We start from the raw sequence: 17,031 nt of genomic DNA on the forward strand, positions 1-17,031 counted from the left end.
CGAGAAAATAACAAAAATAATGAACAACCATATACCAGAGACATTCTGTGGGGGCGGAGTGGGGAATGGGATCAAAAACGGGGTGGGGGGGAAGGGAGGGAAATGCATGGGACTAGGGTGGTGGCACAGGGGTGATCTGGTGATGGGAAACCCGCGGGGATTACAATCGAGATGGCAAAAAAAATGGGCAAAATGATGTAAAAATAAACTTTGTAATAAAAAAAAATAGTAAGAAGAATGTATAAATATCAATTGAGAACACAAGCTGGCAATAAAATTTCAGAGAATAATAAATATGCAACATGAAATAGTGTATTTTCACTTGGAAAATGAGTCAGTGAACCTATTTAAATTTAAGTTAACTAGTTTGATGAACATTCCTTATTGGAGAAAAGTAATCATTGATGGAGATTCTTACTTTTGCAACAACATATTAAAAAGGTTTTTGTGTTGGCATCTATCAAACCCTTCTATCATAACTAAAATAAAGACCTGCAGCAAGTACAGGTATTAACAAAACTTATCTAAAGAAACTAAAATATTGAGAATGTAAATCTGGTGCCCCTGCACATATGAACTACAAAACTGATGCAAAACAAAATTAAAGAATCCCTGAGGAAATAATCCTTGTTGAGGAGCAATAGCTGGGCTGAAATGGATAGGAAATCCTTCAAGTGAACTTGTAAACTAATAGTCATGCAATATTATTGTACCCACAAGAAGTAGTACTAGATGTGCTACAAAGCCCCCTATAAGCCAACATTGGGGTTCCTAAAATAAGGCTCTGTACTGGATAAAGAGGTGATAAACAAGTACCCAGGATGGAACATGGTTGTTGGGAAAGTTACATGGATAAAGACACAGAACAAGGACTACTGGCTTGAATTTGAGGTTAATTAGGCAGAATAACTGTAGAAGTACAATGTCTGAGCATACAGATTTCTGTACAGAAAAAAAAAAAAGTATTGAAAATCCACATTGAGATATCTGAAATACCAACTATACCCACCCCAGGCAAAGCTATACCAATATACCTTCTAACCCATATGCCAGGCTGTGATAAAACACTTGCCATCCTCCACAAAGAAATGTATTACATCAGAAATTTTAAACTCCTGCATCTATGGGAGTTGCCCCTTGGTTGCTGTGTTCTAGTCTTCTTTTACACCTATTTTCCTTTGCCCTACCAATTCCTCAACTATTCCAACAAGTACAAGAGCAATAGTTAAAGATTTATCCTCATGAAAACCCATGTAGGCCGTCCCTGGTGGCGCAGTGGGTTAGGATGCAGCACTGCAAGCTAACAGCCACTTCACTGCAAATTTGATTCTTGGCCCTGGAGGTGATCCACATGGCACAACACACCTCTCCTGTCCTTTTGATTATCTTTCATTTACATTTCACACACCACAGAAACAGCCCTAAATGATAGAAAAATCATCTTTGGAGCTACCGCTAATTTTGCTTATTCTAGCCTTTTTCTTAATAAATATATTCTTGTTCTGGACAAAATGAAAATAGCTGTTAACATGTGCTACTGATTGTGACATTTAATATATGACAGAGGACTTGGTAGAGAAATGTGGGGTTTCACTTAAGATCCACGTGTAGTAGTCATTACCTGTACTCATATTATAGTAAGTGCTTCTGTGAAATATAATTGTGTTAGCATGTGCTTAAGGTGAAAATATGGATATTAGAAACAAGTCAACATATGTTTTATAAACCATGATACTAAAGGGATTTCAAAGTGTGCTATTTCAAAGAGGACTCCCAATTGGCAAAGGGGTTTAAGTTAGCACTATGAAGCTATCTGAGAGCCAGTGAGATGACCTACATGACCCAGAAGACCTCTCTTGTCTCTCCTCTGCTCCGCTTAGCAATGTATTCCAGTCAATCTGCTTCTACTGCTCCCCACTCCATCTCTGGTGAATCCTCTCAACCGCTGCCTCTCTGGTCTACATCCCAGTTCTTATATGCATAAATTAAAAAAAAAATCTTAAAAAAATAAATGTATGACATATATGGAATATTGGCAGTACTCCCTTATTATCTAGTATGAACTCTTGTTCAATATTGGGTTTTTTTGCTTTGAAATTAGATTTTAATAAAAATAAGATTAGCTCATATTTTTACACTTTTACATAATAAGATACCAATCTTAATAAAATACCAAGTATTTTACTTTCTTAACTCTTTAATCCTCACATCAACCCTGTGATATGTGGCATTATATTTGTCAGCTAGAGATGAGGATTCTGATAATCATAGAATTGGCTTGTCTAGTGTCCCACAACCAGGGAGGAGCAGATATTTGGAACCCAAGAAGTCAATTGTTAGAGTTTACAATTTAGTTGCAGTAGACTCTTGCCTATATAAAATCATTACAACTTTAAAAAGTTTGTAATTTATACATAATACAGATGAGCAGTTAGGATATGTATTTTAAACATTTGACAAATTTTTACTGAAATAATCAACTAGTTGTTTACAAGTTCTATTGTTAAAAATTCTGCTGTATATTTATTTTAAAACTATCAACATAGAAATTTAATAACCGTGTGGTTTATGTTGATTAAAAATGTTAACATACTTCCTGCATGTGATAATATGTAGATGTTTCTTTTCACAAACCTTTCCTATTTGCAAAACAAGCGTTGTCTGCTCTCCTGCCCACCTATGAGTATGCAATTGTCCCTAGGATTTTTCTTTTTCCTTTTCCTAATAAACCTGACCTTTTAAATTATAAAAAAAAAATGTTAATATAACTAAAGACTTGTAAAAAGCCACAAAATAATGAAAAGTTAAGTGTTTTAATTTAATTGGAGTATGTTATAAATGAAATATGAAATCTCATTTGTAGAATAAATATGTTCTTATTAGAACAGTAAATCAAGGATAATTTTGCTGTTTATGGAAACAAATAATTATTGCAGTCATTGTTTCATGGAATTTTATTTGTATATTAAATATGAAAAGGAAAGTTTGAGTTATTTTGAAAGCTATTTTAAAGGAAAATGGACTAAAAATTCATATATTTTTTATTTTACATTTTAACAAATGAATTTGCACTTCTATCAGACAAAATTAATCTAGGGATACTTTTAAATTCTTATTTTTAATTACTAATCGAAGAAAAGTTTCACAATTTTTTAAGAAATTTCTTAATATAAACATCTATACTTTAGCTATCTTCTTTTTGAAATTTTCTATAAAAAACATGTAATGTTTATCCCTTGAAATCTTTCACAGGAAATTCCAGCACCAGGCAGCTATGATGTTCAAAAGTCATATGAGATGTCTCAGGTGAAACAAAACTATATGCCACCCCGTAATTTTGCGGCTAGAATAAGACATTCTTCCTTTCTTAGCACAACTCCTCGGTGTCTAGGCAAAGTGACTGAAGGGCCAGGTAAGTAAAGTCATTTCTATTAACATAATAAGAATAAAGCTAAGATTTCTCAAATAAATAGTCAATAGAAATTTATATCTTTTGTCATACAAAGGTGGGGTTCAGGCCAGAGGTGGGGAGAGTGAGAAGATTCATCAGAGAGAGTGGGGAGCAGAACAGGCAGATCTAAAATACACTGCTGAGAGTAGCAGCAGAAAACAGGTGAGGTATGCTGCAGTATGTGGATTACCAACCTGTCTGGGGATTAAGCTCATGCTGCAGTGACCACAGATAGCTTCTTAGTGCTGAGACTTAAACCCTTGCACCACCAGAGAGGACCTACTTTTATGTCTCCTTTAAGTGTTTATGACTTAAAAGAAATAAATAAATGAAAGATTTAAACTTTTCTCCCAAAAAACTAGAAGATTTGCTTGGATTTTTGTCTCTCAGATTTATAAATGTCTTCTTTACCCATTTTTCTAAAGCTAATGTCATCTTGGGCCTCCTGTGTAGCTCAGGGTTAAGTCTCAGCACTATCAAGATATCACTAGCTTCTGTGGCATCATCAATCCTCATGCTCACCCACTGCTCCCCTCAGCAGTGTAATTCAGTCAGGCTGCCAGTTCTGCTCCCTATTCTCTGGTGAATCCTTCCACTACCCCTCCCTCTACCTCTGACCACACCCTAGTTCTTAAGTGCATACACAAATGAAATAAAACATTTTTTTAAAGATTTATTTATTTATAAATACAGAACTGTGGTACAGGCCAGAGGTACAGAGGCAAGCAGATGATTCACCAGAGACAGAGTGGGGAGCAGAACAGGCAGATGGACAAGTATACCCACTGAGGGGAGCAGTGGGTGGGTCAGGAGAAGTCTGCCACACCTTGTGGATCACCTCTGGGACAGGCAACAAACTCATGTTGAAGTGGCTTTAGATTCTTAGTGCTGTGCTTTAAACCCACTGTGCCACCAGGGAGGGCCCGAAATAAACCTTCTTACAAAAGCTAATAATGTCATTTTCTATAAGGAAATCCCACCAATTGTATTTTATTACTGTTAGAGGAAATATTCACTTTCCACTCTTTTGGGAGACTAGTAGTGCATATATTGAATATCATGACAAACTCATGGAATTGTTTTAAATTTTCTCAAGTATCAAGAAATCAGCTATATAAAACAAAAATTTAATGTGGAAAAATAAAAAAAAATAATTTTAATTTTTAAAGTTTAGCAACATTCTTTTTTTAGAAGATTAATTTTTATTTACTTATGCATGCAAGAACTGCGGTACAGGTGGGGTGTACATGGTGGGGTAGGGGGGTGTTTGAGAAGTTTCACCAGAGACACAGTGGGGAGCAGAACAGATAGACTGACTGAAATATACTGTTGAGGGGAGCAGCAAGTTAGACAGAAGAGGTCTGCTGCACCAAATGGGTTAACTCACTGGCTGGGGGTTGAACTGATAGTGTAATAACTTGCTAGTGCCAATGGAGGCCCTTGAAAACATTCCTGATGCAAAAATAACACATCAATTTCTCCTGGTAATTAAGAAAAGTCATCAAGTATGGAATTCCATACAATAAAAGAAGATAAAGAATAGGTAAAATATTGCAAATATATTACCCTAAGCAAAACTAAACTGTTTGATAAATCTTCATAAAAATAGTAAGAATAGCCCCTCCCTTCTGGCGCAGTGGGTTAAAGCACAACATTGTCAACTAGTCACAGCCACTTCAGTGCAGTTCAATCACCAGCCCTGGGAGGTGGTCCACATGGCACAAGAGACCTCGCCTGCCTTGCTCATTGCTCCCCTCAGCAGTGTACTTCAACTAATTGCCTGTTCTGCTCCCACTCTGTCTCTGGTGAATCTTTTCACCGCCCCTGCACCTCTGGCTTGTATGCATAAATACATCTCTAAAATAAAAAAAAATAAATGAGGAAGCATATTTTTTTAAAAAATGATTACAATATATCTTGTATTTATAGAAGAAAATGTTAAGAACCAAGGCTGTCAAATGATATCAATTATGTATTTGACTGATATGAATTAACGAAACTAAAGATACTAAGGAACTCACAAACATACAACATTCAGTCAATAAACATCTTATAGGCATTCATTAAGTAAAGAACACTTTATAGGCTTTTATATTGTTTTCCAATTTTTATTAACATATGGAGAGTGGTTTAGTTTTATTCATAAATTAAGATTTTTGCATATATTTAAGAATGATGAAACTCATTTCCATTTTTTTTAAAGATTTATTTATTTGTACATACAGAACTGGGGTACAGGCCAGAGGCTCAGGGGCGGTGAGAGGCTTCACCAGAGACAGAGTGGGGAGCAGAACAGGCAGATCGATGAAGTACACTGCTGAGGGGAGCAGCGGGCGGTCAGGAGAGGTCTGCCATGCCATGTGGTCGATCTCCTCTCGGGCAGGTGGGAATTGAACTCATGCGGAAGTGGCTTTAGCTTCTCAGTGCAGTGCTTTAACCCGCTGCGCCACCAGGGAGGGCCTCATTTCCATTTTTATAAATTAAAAAGAAAATAGTATATTGATTGTAAGTATACCATTATATCCCATTAAATAGTATATGATGAGCCCTCCCTGGTGGCGCAGCGGGTTAAATCACTGCACTACGAAGCTTAAGCCACTTCCGCATGAGTTGGATTCCCGCCTGCCCCGGAGGAGATCCACACAGGGCAGCAGACCTCTCCTGCCCTGCCCTCTGCTCCTCTAAGCAGTGTACTTCGTTGATCTGCCTGTTCTGTACCCAACTCTGTCTCTGGTGAATCCTCTCACCCTCCGCATCTCTGGCCTGTACCCCAGTTCTAAATGAATAAATAAATAAATCTAAAAAAGAAATAGTATATGAAATGTAAAAGTACATTAGGATAATTTAATGAATAAGTTATTCAATATGGTGTACCACATCATAAAGAAGCTTCCTTTTATTGTGCAATGTTTAAATTCATGTATATGTAAATTATATAAATGATTGATCAGTTACATAAAGGAAAATTTTAATTGGAAAACTGATTAAACTCTGATTAAACTCTGATATTGTTTTTTTTTATATTTAGAGAAAACAAATATACTGATAATTTAAAAATAAGTAAAACTTTAATATTATAAAAAAGTGTGAGTCTCATAACTTGTGGTAGATTTATAAATTGTTACTAATGGTTCTATGGGTAGGCTGACAGAATGCTTTAAATATACATGCCATTTAAACCCCAAGCTCTACTTCTTGGGATTATTTTGAGGAAATAATTATTGGTATATCCCATTTTTATGCAAAAAAGGACATTCACCAAAGAACTGAAACATTTTAAGTGTTAAAAATATAGAATGATGGGGTTCATTTTTTTCAGATACATCAACTGAACACAGATTTATGGAAATTTTAGGATGCTATATAAATTTTAAATCTGATAGTGAGATAACATTTGTATGATTAATCATTTAGTGAATATGCACTGGCAACCTCTTAAAAATTAAGTGGTGTTTCAGGGACTTGTGATACAGTAGTGAACAAAATATAATTTTTGTTTTATAGAACTTAAGTTCAGTGTCAGAAACATTCAACAGATGTATAAAAAAATAGAAAAATGCACTGATATGTGAAAAGAAAGAAAGAAGTGAAGAGTAAAGGAAAGAAAAATATATTAACCTTTCATTAGTGGTAGGATATGCAAATTTTTCCCCACTTCATAGCTTGTTTATTTTATTTTATGATGGACATTTTCACTACATAATGTAATTTTAATTTGATGTGGTTCCATTTATCATTTATTTATTTTGATTTCCTCACAACTGGAGATAAATCCACAAAGACATCACTAAGGCTGATTTCAAAGAGCTTACCAACTAAGTGTTCTTCTGTGTATTTTGTGATTTCTGGTCTTTCACACAAGTCAAATTCACTTAGAATAAATATTGGTATGTGGTGTGAAATAGTTGTCTTCCTTTAAGTTTTTTGCATGTGCCACTGTTCAATTTTTCAAAACCATTTGTTGAAGAGATTTTCTTTGTTCCACTATATGCTCTTGACCACGTTGTCATAAAATGTTGTATATATGTATATGTGTGGGGGCTTTGCTCCAGATTGCAATTCTGTACTATTAGCCCTCATGTCTGTGTTTATTCAGATAATATGCTGCTTTGATGACTAGTTTTTTTTTTAAGACTTAGTTATTTCACTTATGCATAAAAGTTCTGGGGTGTAGGCAAGAGGTGTGGGGGGTAAGAAGTTTCTTGTAATTTTTTAAATTAAGGTACCATTGATTTACAACACATATATGGTTAAAAAATATAGGATCTCCCCTACCTCATCATATTCTTATTTAAAATATAAAAAATATTCATTACATTAAAACATTTTAAAAATGTACATGGCTTATTTGACTACAATTCAATCCAAATAGCTAAGTAACTATTTTCAAGATGAAATAATAAAAAAATGGTGAATGAAGAAACTGACATCAACCCTCTTCCTTGAAAACAACTAGAAAAAACTCATTAATATGTACACCTAGAAAAAAATCACTGATATGTGCACCTAGAAAATTTCAGATGCCTCAGTCCAGATAAATAAACCCAGGGAATACATAGGATTTTAAGAAATAAGGTTGGTGGCTACTGAGGGTAACTAATTGGAAGCTAGTGGGAACATGTCTAGGCTTGGGATCAACTGAAAAGACAATGCCAAAGGAAACTCAGGAAGCTGTCAAATTTCTCAGAGAAATTTTCCTGACAAAAGAGTAAACTTGGACTCAAACAGAGAGAGTGGGAGTACAGCACATTTAAAACTGGAATTTGGCAATTCCTGAACTGGGATACCTAGGAGCTGGGATATCACAGCTCCATCCTGTGTCCTGCTGCTATATAATATCAAGAAAAACTAGATGGTGTTAGGCTGGGATCCATAAAAAGCTCTATGTCAGAAAGAAGGGCATTAAAATGAATTTGCCTTCTCGGGGAAGGCAAGCTGATAACATATATATTTTTGAAACTTTAAGATACAGAAGCTGAGGTGAAGGTGGGGCAGCAGTGGTCATTTTAGTTGGCTGTAATGAAAAGTAAGCACACGTGTGGCTACTATACACACAGTGCCACCTCCAAGAAATGTGAAAATTATTCCCAGAGTGTGCATCTGTTACATTAGGAAGCCTAACCATCATAGACCGTGATCCTTGGAAGAAAGGAATAGGGAGGTGGGAAAGGATGGAAACACAACTAAACACAGTATACAAGTTACTGTGACACAATAAGAAGAAAAAATGGTACAGGTGACTTGAAATCACTTCTTATAACAAGATTGTTTATTAAAGCCCTTGATACTATTTCAGCCTGCACCTCATGCATAAATATATTAAGAAAATGATAAAATAATTTCTTAGTGCCCCACCACAAACATACCCATAAATTGAAATAATTAAAACAAAATATATCACTAAGAACAAAAAATTCCTAATAAAAGGTGAAAATCAAAATAAGAACAGAATTTCTTGTACAAGTATAAAGAAGACAGAAATAGAGAAAATATTTGAGAATGACTTCAAAACAACAAAATTAAAAATGTTAAATGAGATACTGGAAGGCCAAAGGCAGAAAAGTGACACAAGATATCAGAAAGGAGTTCCAAGAACAAAGATTATTCTTTTCTAATGAGATTAAAAAGAAATGAAAAACATCCCAGTGAAATGAAGACAGATTTAGTACTTTAAATAGAATCAAAACAACAGAAGAAACAAATTTAGCTTTAGTAGATGCAAATAAACAAATTTCAAATTTAGAAAAAAATGAGTGTGTTAAGACAAAGGAAAAATTAACAAATTCCACAAGATTCAATGAGAAGAGGAAACCAACAAATGATCAGATTTCCAGAAAGGGAAGAAAAAGAAAAACTAGAAAACATTTAAAATGTAATGAATGAAAATTCCCAAACTTACAAAATTAATTAAATATGGAAGTCCAGAAGGTAGAGAAAACACTTACTTTTAAATTAAAAAGATTTACCCCTGGATACATAACTGTCAAACTATCAAGCATCAAAGATAAAAAATAGTTGTCCAGAAAACAAGCTAAAAATGACTTATAAGGGCTCACAAAATAATATCTCCTTGGATGTCATCCCATACATACTTCATGGATAAAGAAAGTGGAAGAAAATATGCATAACCCTAAAAGGCAAGAACTGTCAGCCAAGAATTCTCTATCCTGCAAAATCATTAGTTAAGTATGAAAGTTTTTTCAAACAAAGATGACCTAGTGGAGTTTTCCACAGACTTCCTCTTCAAGTAATACTCAAAGGAACTTTCCCACAAGAAAAGAAAACCTGAAGAAGAAACTCCTTAGCAAACTGACAAAAACAATACAAACCAGAACAAGAGCAAGAATATTCAGAATCAGAAATGTGTAGAAGAAATATAGCTAAATGTTGGAGAATAGACAACAGTTCATCAAGGACTAAAATCAGAAGAATTCAAATAAAAACACAATGGTTGCCACTAACCAAAAATTCAGAATTATTACCCAAAGATATTAATTGAAATACCAACGAAATATCTAGAAAGAGCAGAGAAACAAATGGAAAACAGGACAACAGAAAAATAAAACAATAAAAATAGTGATTAAAATTAAAAAGTTCATATCAACAATCACCCTAAATTTTAATGGTATAAATAAATAAAAGAACATAGACTAGAAATGTGTGTGTGGGGGGGGAATAGATGCAGTCATTCTACTTCATTTACAATTAGAACATTTAAACCCCAAAAATAAAGTCATACTAAAAAAACCCAAGTTGGAGTAAGGTTCCCTATGTCAAATACAATGAGGTGAGTGATTTGTATAATGAAAAATCTAAAGGTATGTCAAGGAAATAAAAGACGTCACAAAGAAATGGAAAAATTTCTGGTGCTCATAGATAAAAATAATTAGCATCACAATGGCTTCCACTAATCAAAAATTTAGAATTCTGCCCAAAGAATTTCATTTGAAATAACAAGGAAAGCCATCCAGAAAGATCAGAGAAACAAAAGGAAAACAGGACAACAGAAAAATAAAACAATAAAAAGTTAAAAACCTACAATTTATCAACATGTGATATTCAGTTTATTCATTCTGATGTAGGATTATTTCATTGAAGAAGCTGTAGTACACATTTTATTGATCATTAATGGAGTGTGATATTTTTTGATGTTTTTAAGTTGTTTGCTTATCTTCATAAGTATCTTTTCAGGTGTCTTGCATTTTCTATCTATAACATTTTTATTGATTTGTAGTATTAATATACTATGACTGTATTTAATAGTTTGTAAATATTGTTTCTTTTTCTCCTTTCTCAATGAACTCTGTAGAAATTTCTTCTTAATTATAACATCATATTCATTCATGTTTTCCTTGCAGTTATTATTTCCAACAGTGTGTTTAAGAAATTCTGAAACAGGGATCCTGCCCCTCCTTAATAGCAGGACCTGGTAGTTTCACTAAGACTCAACTCAGCATGCTGCCTGTGGGTAAACCTTTCCCCCCATTCCAATATGTGCATTCGGTGGGCCTGTGTTCTTATCCTTCATCCCATCCCTCTCTGGGTGCTTCAAGTGCTAATTTTTAAGTTTAACTTTATCTGCCATTTGTTTGGTCTCTATAATTTCCCATTTCATACATCCATGATGCTACAAATGCTGTAAGTTGACATTTTTAATTACTGAGATGTGTGGCTCAAGAAGATGTAGTATATATATGTGTGTATATATGTGTATGTATGTATATGTATATATATAGACATATATACTACATGTTGAAGATGTTTTATATAACTTTTAGTGTATTTTCATAATTATATCTTAGATATTATAAGTTATGTTTTACATATATTTATTACTGAGCTTATTATGTAACATTTTTTAAGTTTTTCTTGTCAGGCGATGTTATAAAATTTTATTTTTTCTTCATTGAAAAGGATTCAGGAAGCTTTTTTTTACTGACCATTATACTACTTTTAACAAGCGATTTCAAAATCCCAGTGAGTTAACATAACAGTATTTAGTAATTCACAGTTTACTTCTCTCTACCTTCAGTTATTTCAAAATCATTTAAAATATATCCTAACATCATTGTATATAATTTGACATATAAGTTACTTAAAATTATAATATTCAAATCTTACAAGTGTTTGAAGTATGAGTAAAATATTATTTGGTAATTGATTATTATATATATTATAAATTTTATAGTGAAAATATATATCTACCTCCTGCCCGTTTTTTGAAAGTAAAGTCTTGATTTATAACACCTAGTATATTTTCAAAGCTATTCAATAAAATTTATATTGTCAAAAATATTTGCCTCTTGAAAAATTATTTAACTTGTTAGCTTTTCTTTAATCCTACTAATAGCTTTATACAATAAGAGTTATTTTCAATTCATTTATTTTTATTATTTTCTTAGTTATCTTTTCTCCCTATCAGATCTTCTTTGTAGGGTAGTTTCCCTTGTTTTCAAAGTTTATCTTTTAGATATGACAGGTGCATCTTCATTCTTTTGAGATACTTGCATAGTGTTCTATACAGGTTGGACCACTATAGTGGTATGTATGATTCCTTTTTCTCGATACCCTCACCAGCACTTATTGTTTCTCACTTTTTGTCATGGGCTGTTTGCACCAGTGTGAGGCAATAGATCATTGTGGTTTTTATTTGTATTTCCCTGAGGATAAATTATGATGAACATTTTTCCTTTTCCAGCTGACCATTTGTATGTCTTCTTTGGAGAAGTGTCTATTTAGCTCCTCTAACCTCTTATTGATTGGGTTGTTTTGTTTTGTTGAGTTGTATCAGCTCTTTGAATATCTTTGATATCAGTCCCTTCTCAGATGGATGATCTGAAAATAAATCCTTCCATTCACTATAGTTGTTATGGTCTTTTGCTGTGTAGACGTTTTTCATGCAGTGTAGTCCCTGTTGCTCATATTCTCTTTAGTTTTCCTTAGTGATGTAGATGAATTGACAAAGAAATCTCTGAAGCTTATGTCATGGAATGTTTTGTCTATGATTTATCTATTTTATGGTTTCATATCTTACATCCTGGTCTATTATTCATTTTGAATTGTTTTTTTTTTCATATGGTGTGAGATAATTATCCAGTTTTTCTTTTGCATGTTGCTGTCCATTTTTCAAAACACTATTTATTGGAGAGGATTTTCTTGTCCTAATGTATGTTCTTAGACTATATCTGATCAATGATCTATATAGGTGTGGATTTATTTCTGGGCTCTCAATTCTATTCCATTGGCCTGCATGTCTCTTATTGTTCCAGTATCATGCTATATTATTTATTATCATTTGATAGTATGGTTTGAAAGCTGGAAGTGCAATACCATTTTTTTCTCCCTGTTTCTTGTCAGGACAACTTTGGCTATTTTAGTTCTTTTGTGTTCCAAATGAATTTAGGAATGTTCCATTTGTTTGAAGAATACCACTGAAACTTTTATTGGGGTTGTGTTGAATATATAACTTGTATTTGGAGCATGGTACATATTTCCATTTCTTTGTTTCTATTACTTATCCTACCAATGTTTTATAATTTTCTTTGCATGAGTAATTTACCTCCTTTGTCACGTTTACTTCTAGGGATGTATATATACACACAAAAATGTATGTGTGATTGTGTATAGATAGAGACACAAAAATATGCAAATCTTGATATGATTGTAAATGGAAGAGTTATCTTCATTTCTTCCTCTTCTAGTTCATTGTTTGCTTTAGAAAGGTACCTGATTTTTTTGTGCATTGAATGGTAACTTTCAACTTTGCTGAGCTGGGTTTAAAGTACTAATCATTTTTCTTATCATTTTTCTATATTATCATGTCACTTGCAAATAATAACTTTACCTTATCTTTATATATTGGGATTTTTTTTATCTTGCTCAACTACTGTAGTTAGGACTTCTAGTGTTGAAAATAGTAGTGATAGATAATTTTTGTCCTGTACTAGATCGTAGTGGAAAGGCTTTCAGTTTTTCACCATTGAAAATATTGATAGCTATGGGTTTTCATATGTGACTTTTTTTTTAAAGATTTATTTATTTATGCATACAGAACTGGGGTACAGGCCAGAGGTGCAGGGACAATGAGAGGATTCACCAGAGACAGAGTGGGGAGCAGAACAGACAAATCATCAAAGTACACTGCTGAGGAGAGGTCTGCTGTGACATGTGGGTCACCTCCAGGGCAGGCAGGGATCACACTCATGTGGAAGTGGCTTTAGCTTCTTAGTGCTGTGCTTTAATCAGCTGCACCACCAAGGAGGACCCTCATATGTGACTTTTAATATGTTAAGATATGTTACATTTTACTCCAGCATTTTTTAATGTTTTCCTCAACAGATTTTGAATCTATGAAATGTTTGCTCAGTATCTACTGATATGTCCATATATATATGTAATTTTTATATTTATTGATGTGGTGAGTTATGATGGTTAATTTTCAGATGCTGAATAGGATGAGTCTCATTTGGTCATTCTGTATAATTCTTTTAATGCCTTGTTGTTATTAGATTTTATTGAGGATTTTTGCATCTGTGTTCATTAGGGAAATTAGCCCATAGTTTTCATTTTTGTTATCATTGTCTTTGATGTTGGCATTAGAGAAATGTCGGCTTGATTTGTTTGAATGTATTCCTTCTTTCTCAATATTTTGAAAGTTTTTGAGCAGGGTATATATTATTTAATCATTGAATGTTTGATATAACTTGCTTATGATGCCACCTGGTCCCAAATTTTTGACTTTTAGGGAGTTATTATACAGTTTTAATTATGGTTGGTATATTCATGTCTTATATTTCTCCCCTATAGTTTTATATGATTGTATAATTTTTACACATCATCTAGATTTTTCAACTTATTTGTATATGATGTTGGGGACCGAGGCTGGCATCTGGCGTCTGTCAGCAGCCGTAAAAAGGTGAAATGGAGTCCGGATAGAGAAAAACATCCGGGTTGCAAAAGGCATGTGGGAAGAACTCCCTGCCCCCACCTTTTCCTTTTCCTCTTTCTTTTCTCTCCCACTTTCGCCCCTCGCGAGACCAACTGCTACCAAAACATTGCTGCATGTCTATTGTCCATTGGCCTTCTCCCTTCCCGACTTCTGCATCCCCCACCTCTTGTATTATATATAAACTAGATAAAAACAAAATAAAGAGCTCTTTCTTTGTTCTGCTACACGCGTGTGACTGATTCTTTTGTTCGCCGGACCTGGGGCCCCGACTCCCCGGCCTTGCTGGTCAAGGTCCCCTGCAATTTGTATATAAATGTACATAGTAATTTATTACTATCCTCTGCAGTTATGCAGTATCTGTTGGCAATTTCACCTCTTTCATTTTTGATCCTATTTATTTTAGTTTTCTCCTTTTTTTTGATGTCTTCTAGAGATTTGTCTTTTTTCTTCTTCTTCAAAGATTCAACTTGATTTTATTGATCTTTTGGACTGTTTTTTTTTTTCCACTCTAGCTTTTATTTATTTCTGCTTTAGCTTTTATTTCCTTCATTCTTCTATGTTATTTTCTAAATTCACATTTATTCAATTCTCTTTCAGTAGTGTATTGTCCAGTCTTGACTTATTAGAAGATTTTTCTGCTTTACTTTTGTAGTTTTTGTCTAGTTTTATAAACTTATTGTCCAGGTAGTGTCTTGGTATGATTTCACTCCTATGAATTTGTTGATACTTCTAGCTCAGAAAGCATTCCATCCTGGGGTATGTCCCTTATACATTTGAAAAATGTACATATTCTTTGTCATTTGGGTGTTGGATTCTATAGATGCTTGTTAGATCCATGTGGTCTTGTTCTTTATTTAAACATCCTTTTTCATTTATAGTGTCACTTATTTGCTTGTTGAAAGTTGGTGATTGAAGTTTCCTTTTACAATAGTGTTTTGTCCAGTGATTGTTTTCTGATTGGGTGGATTTGCCTAATATATTTTGCACTTCTTCATTTGATGAATATACATTGGCAAGTGGTGAGTGTCATGTCCTGACATATTTCCCCCTAAGTATATTACCCATCCCTGAATCCTATTATCTTTTTAAAACTACAAATTTATTTTATTCAAACAACTGAATGGATGCTCTGTTATTACTTTCTCTGTAGTGTATTAGGGTATGTAATTTCTGTGTTTAAATTAAAAAAAAATGAAACCTATGCAAAATTTGGTAATATTGAAAGCAATAAGATCCTTGTTTTCTTGATTAATAAACATCAATAATCTTTAGTGTTTCTGCTATGTTTATTTATTTTCAGCTTTGCATTTTTATTGGCTGGGAAACTTAAATTTATGTATACCTGAGAAAAATATGATATAGGTTCATGGCTAGAGAGAATTATTTTTAAGATTTAATGTTGAAGTTGCTTCTATTATATTTTTATTTACTAAGTAGATGTTTGTATATATAGGTTAGAGGCAATAAAACAATGTTGTATATATTTTTGTGGGTCGCTGAAAAGAAGTAGTATTTTATAGTTTATTATTTACTCACAGATATATTTTAAGTAAATAACCTTCAACATTTTTATTGAAAATATTACTAAAATCTAATTTAACAAATGGTAGAAAGTCATATGAGATTTTCAAGATTTTCTTAATGATGTTTAATTAAACTAATGTTACTATTTTTAATATGTTGAAAACAGACATTTAATACTGCAGACTATCTAATATTGAATTTCTTTAATTCTTGAAATTTTGGGAGGTGTTTCTTAAATTGTTATATTTTAAGTATCTTGATTGTTTGTTAAATCTTAATAATTTAAAGACTTATTTTGCTATGATCTATAGACCTGACTTTGTTCACTAGAGAAGAGTTATCAATTATAATTAAGAAATCAATGTAAATTTTTTTTTCTCCATCTTGATTACATCTGCTTTTAATGCCTTCTGGTTTGTATTTCATTATATTATTTACCAGTAATTTAATGGTCATTGGTTTAGTGGAAATAAAAGCATATATGCAGAAAAAAGATTGCATTATACTGGATGTTTATCTATGTTTTAATAGAAGAAAAGAAAAATCATTAGCAATGGAATAATCACTGTAATGTATCTTCCTTAATTTATCAACAACTGACTTTGATCACAAAATTTATGATTCATAAAATCACTGAGCTTCTAAATTTAAGGCCAATGGAAATTTTTTTAAATGTGAGCTTAATTTTATTTTTAGATATTGAATATATGTGTACTCATACACAAATGCAATATATCTTTATGTCCAATCAAAAAATAATAAAAGCAAAATTTAACATCTGACACTTGAACAATGTAGGGGTTAGAGGCACTGACCCCACATATAGTTTAAAGCCTATGTATAATTTTTGACTTGCCTCAAGTTTAACTATTAATATCCTGCTGTTCACAGGAAGCAATACTGGCAACATAAACAACTGAATGCATTTATTGTGTATGTTGTATTATATACTGTATTCTTATAATAAAGTAAACTAAGGATAGGAAATATTATTAAGAAAATGAAAACACATTTTTTTTATATTTTATTATAGCATATTGATACTATAATCTTATGTCATAAAGAGCTTTTAAGAAAATCCACCTGGATCTGTTGTAGTTTGAGTCTG

General features: G+C 33.0%; 1 protein-coding gene across 1 annotated transcript in view; it reads left to right on the plus strand.

Moving 5' to 3' along the window:
* The window catches only part of STPG2 (sperm-tail PG-rich repeat containing 2), a 267,191-nt gene that overhangs the window by 222,251 nt on the left and 27,909 nt on the right, over positions 1-17,031 (plus strand). The window contains exon 9 of the mRNA XM_004681412.1: positions 3,253-3,412. Coding sequence (XP_004681469.1) covers positions 3,253-3,412 — 160 coding nt within the window. The remainder of the gene's footprint in view (positions 1-3,252; positions 3,413-17,031) is intronic.

The sequence above is a fragment of the Condylura cristata genome, unplaced genomic scaffold, assembly GCF_000260355.1.
Source record: "Condylura cristata isolate star-nosed mole 26May11 unplaced genomic scaffold, ConCri1.0 scaffold00012, whole genome shotgun sequence".
Taxonomy (NCBI): Eukaryota; Metazoa; Chordata; class Mammalia; order Eulipotyphla; family Talpidae; genus Condylura; species Condylura cristata.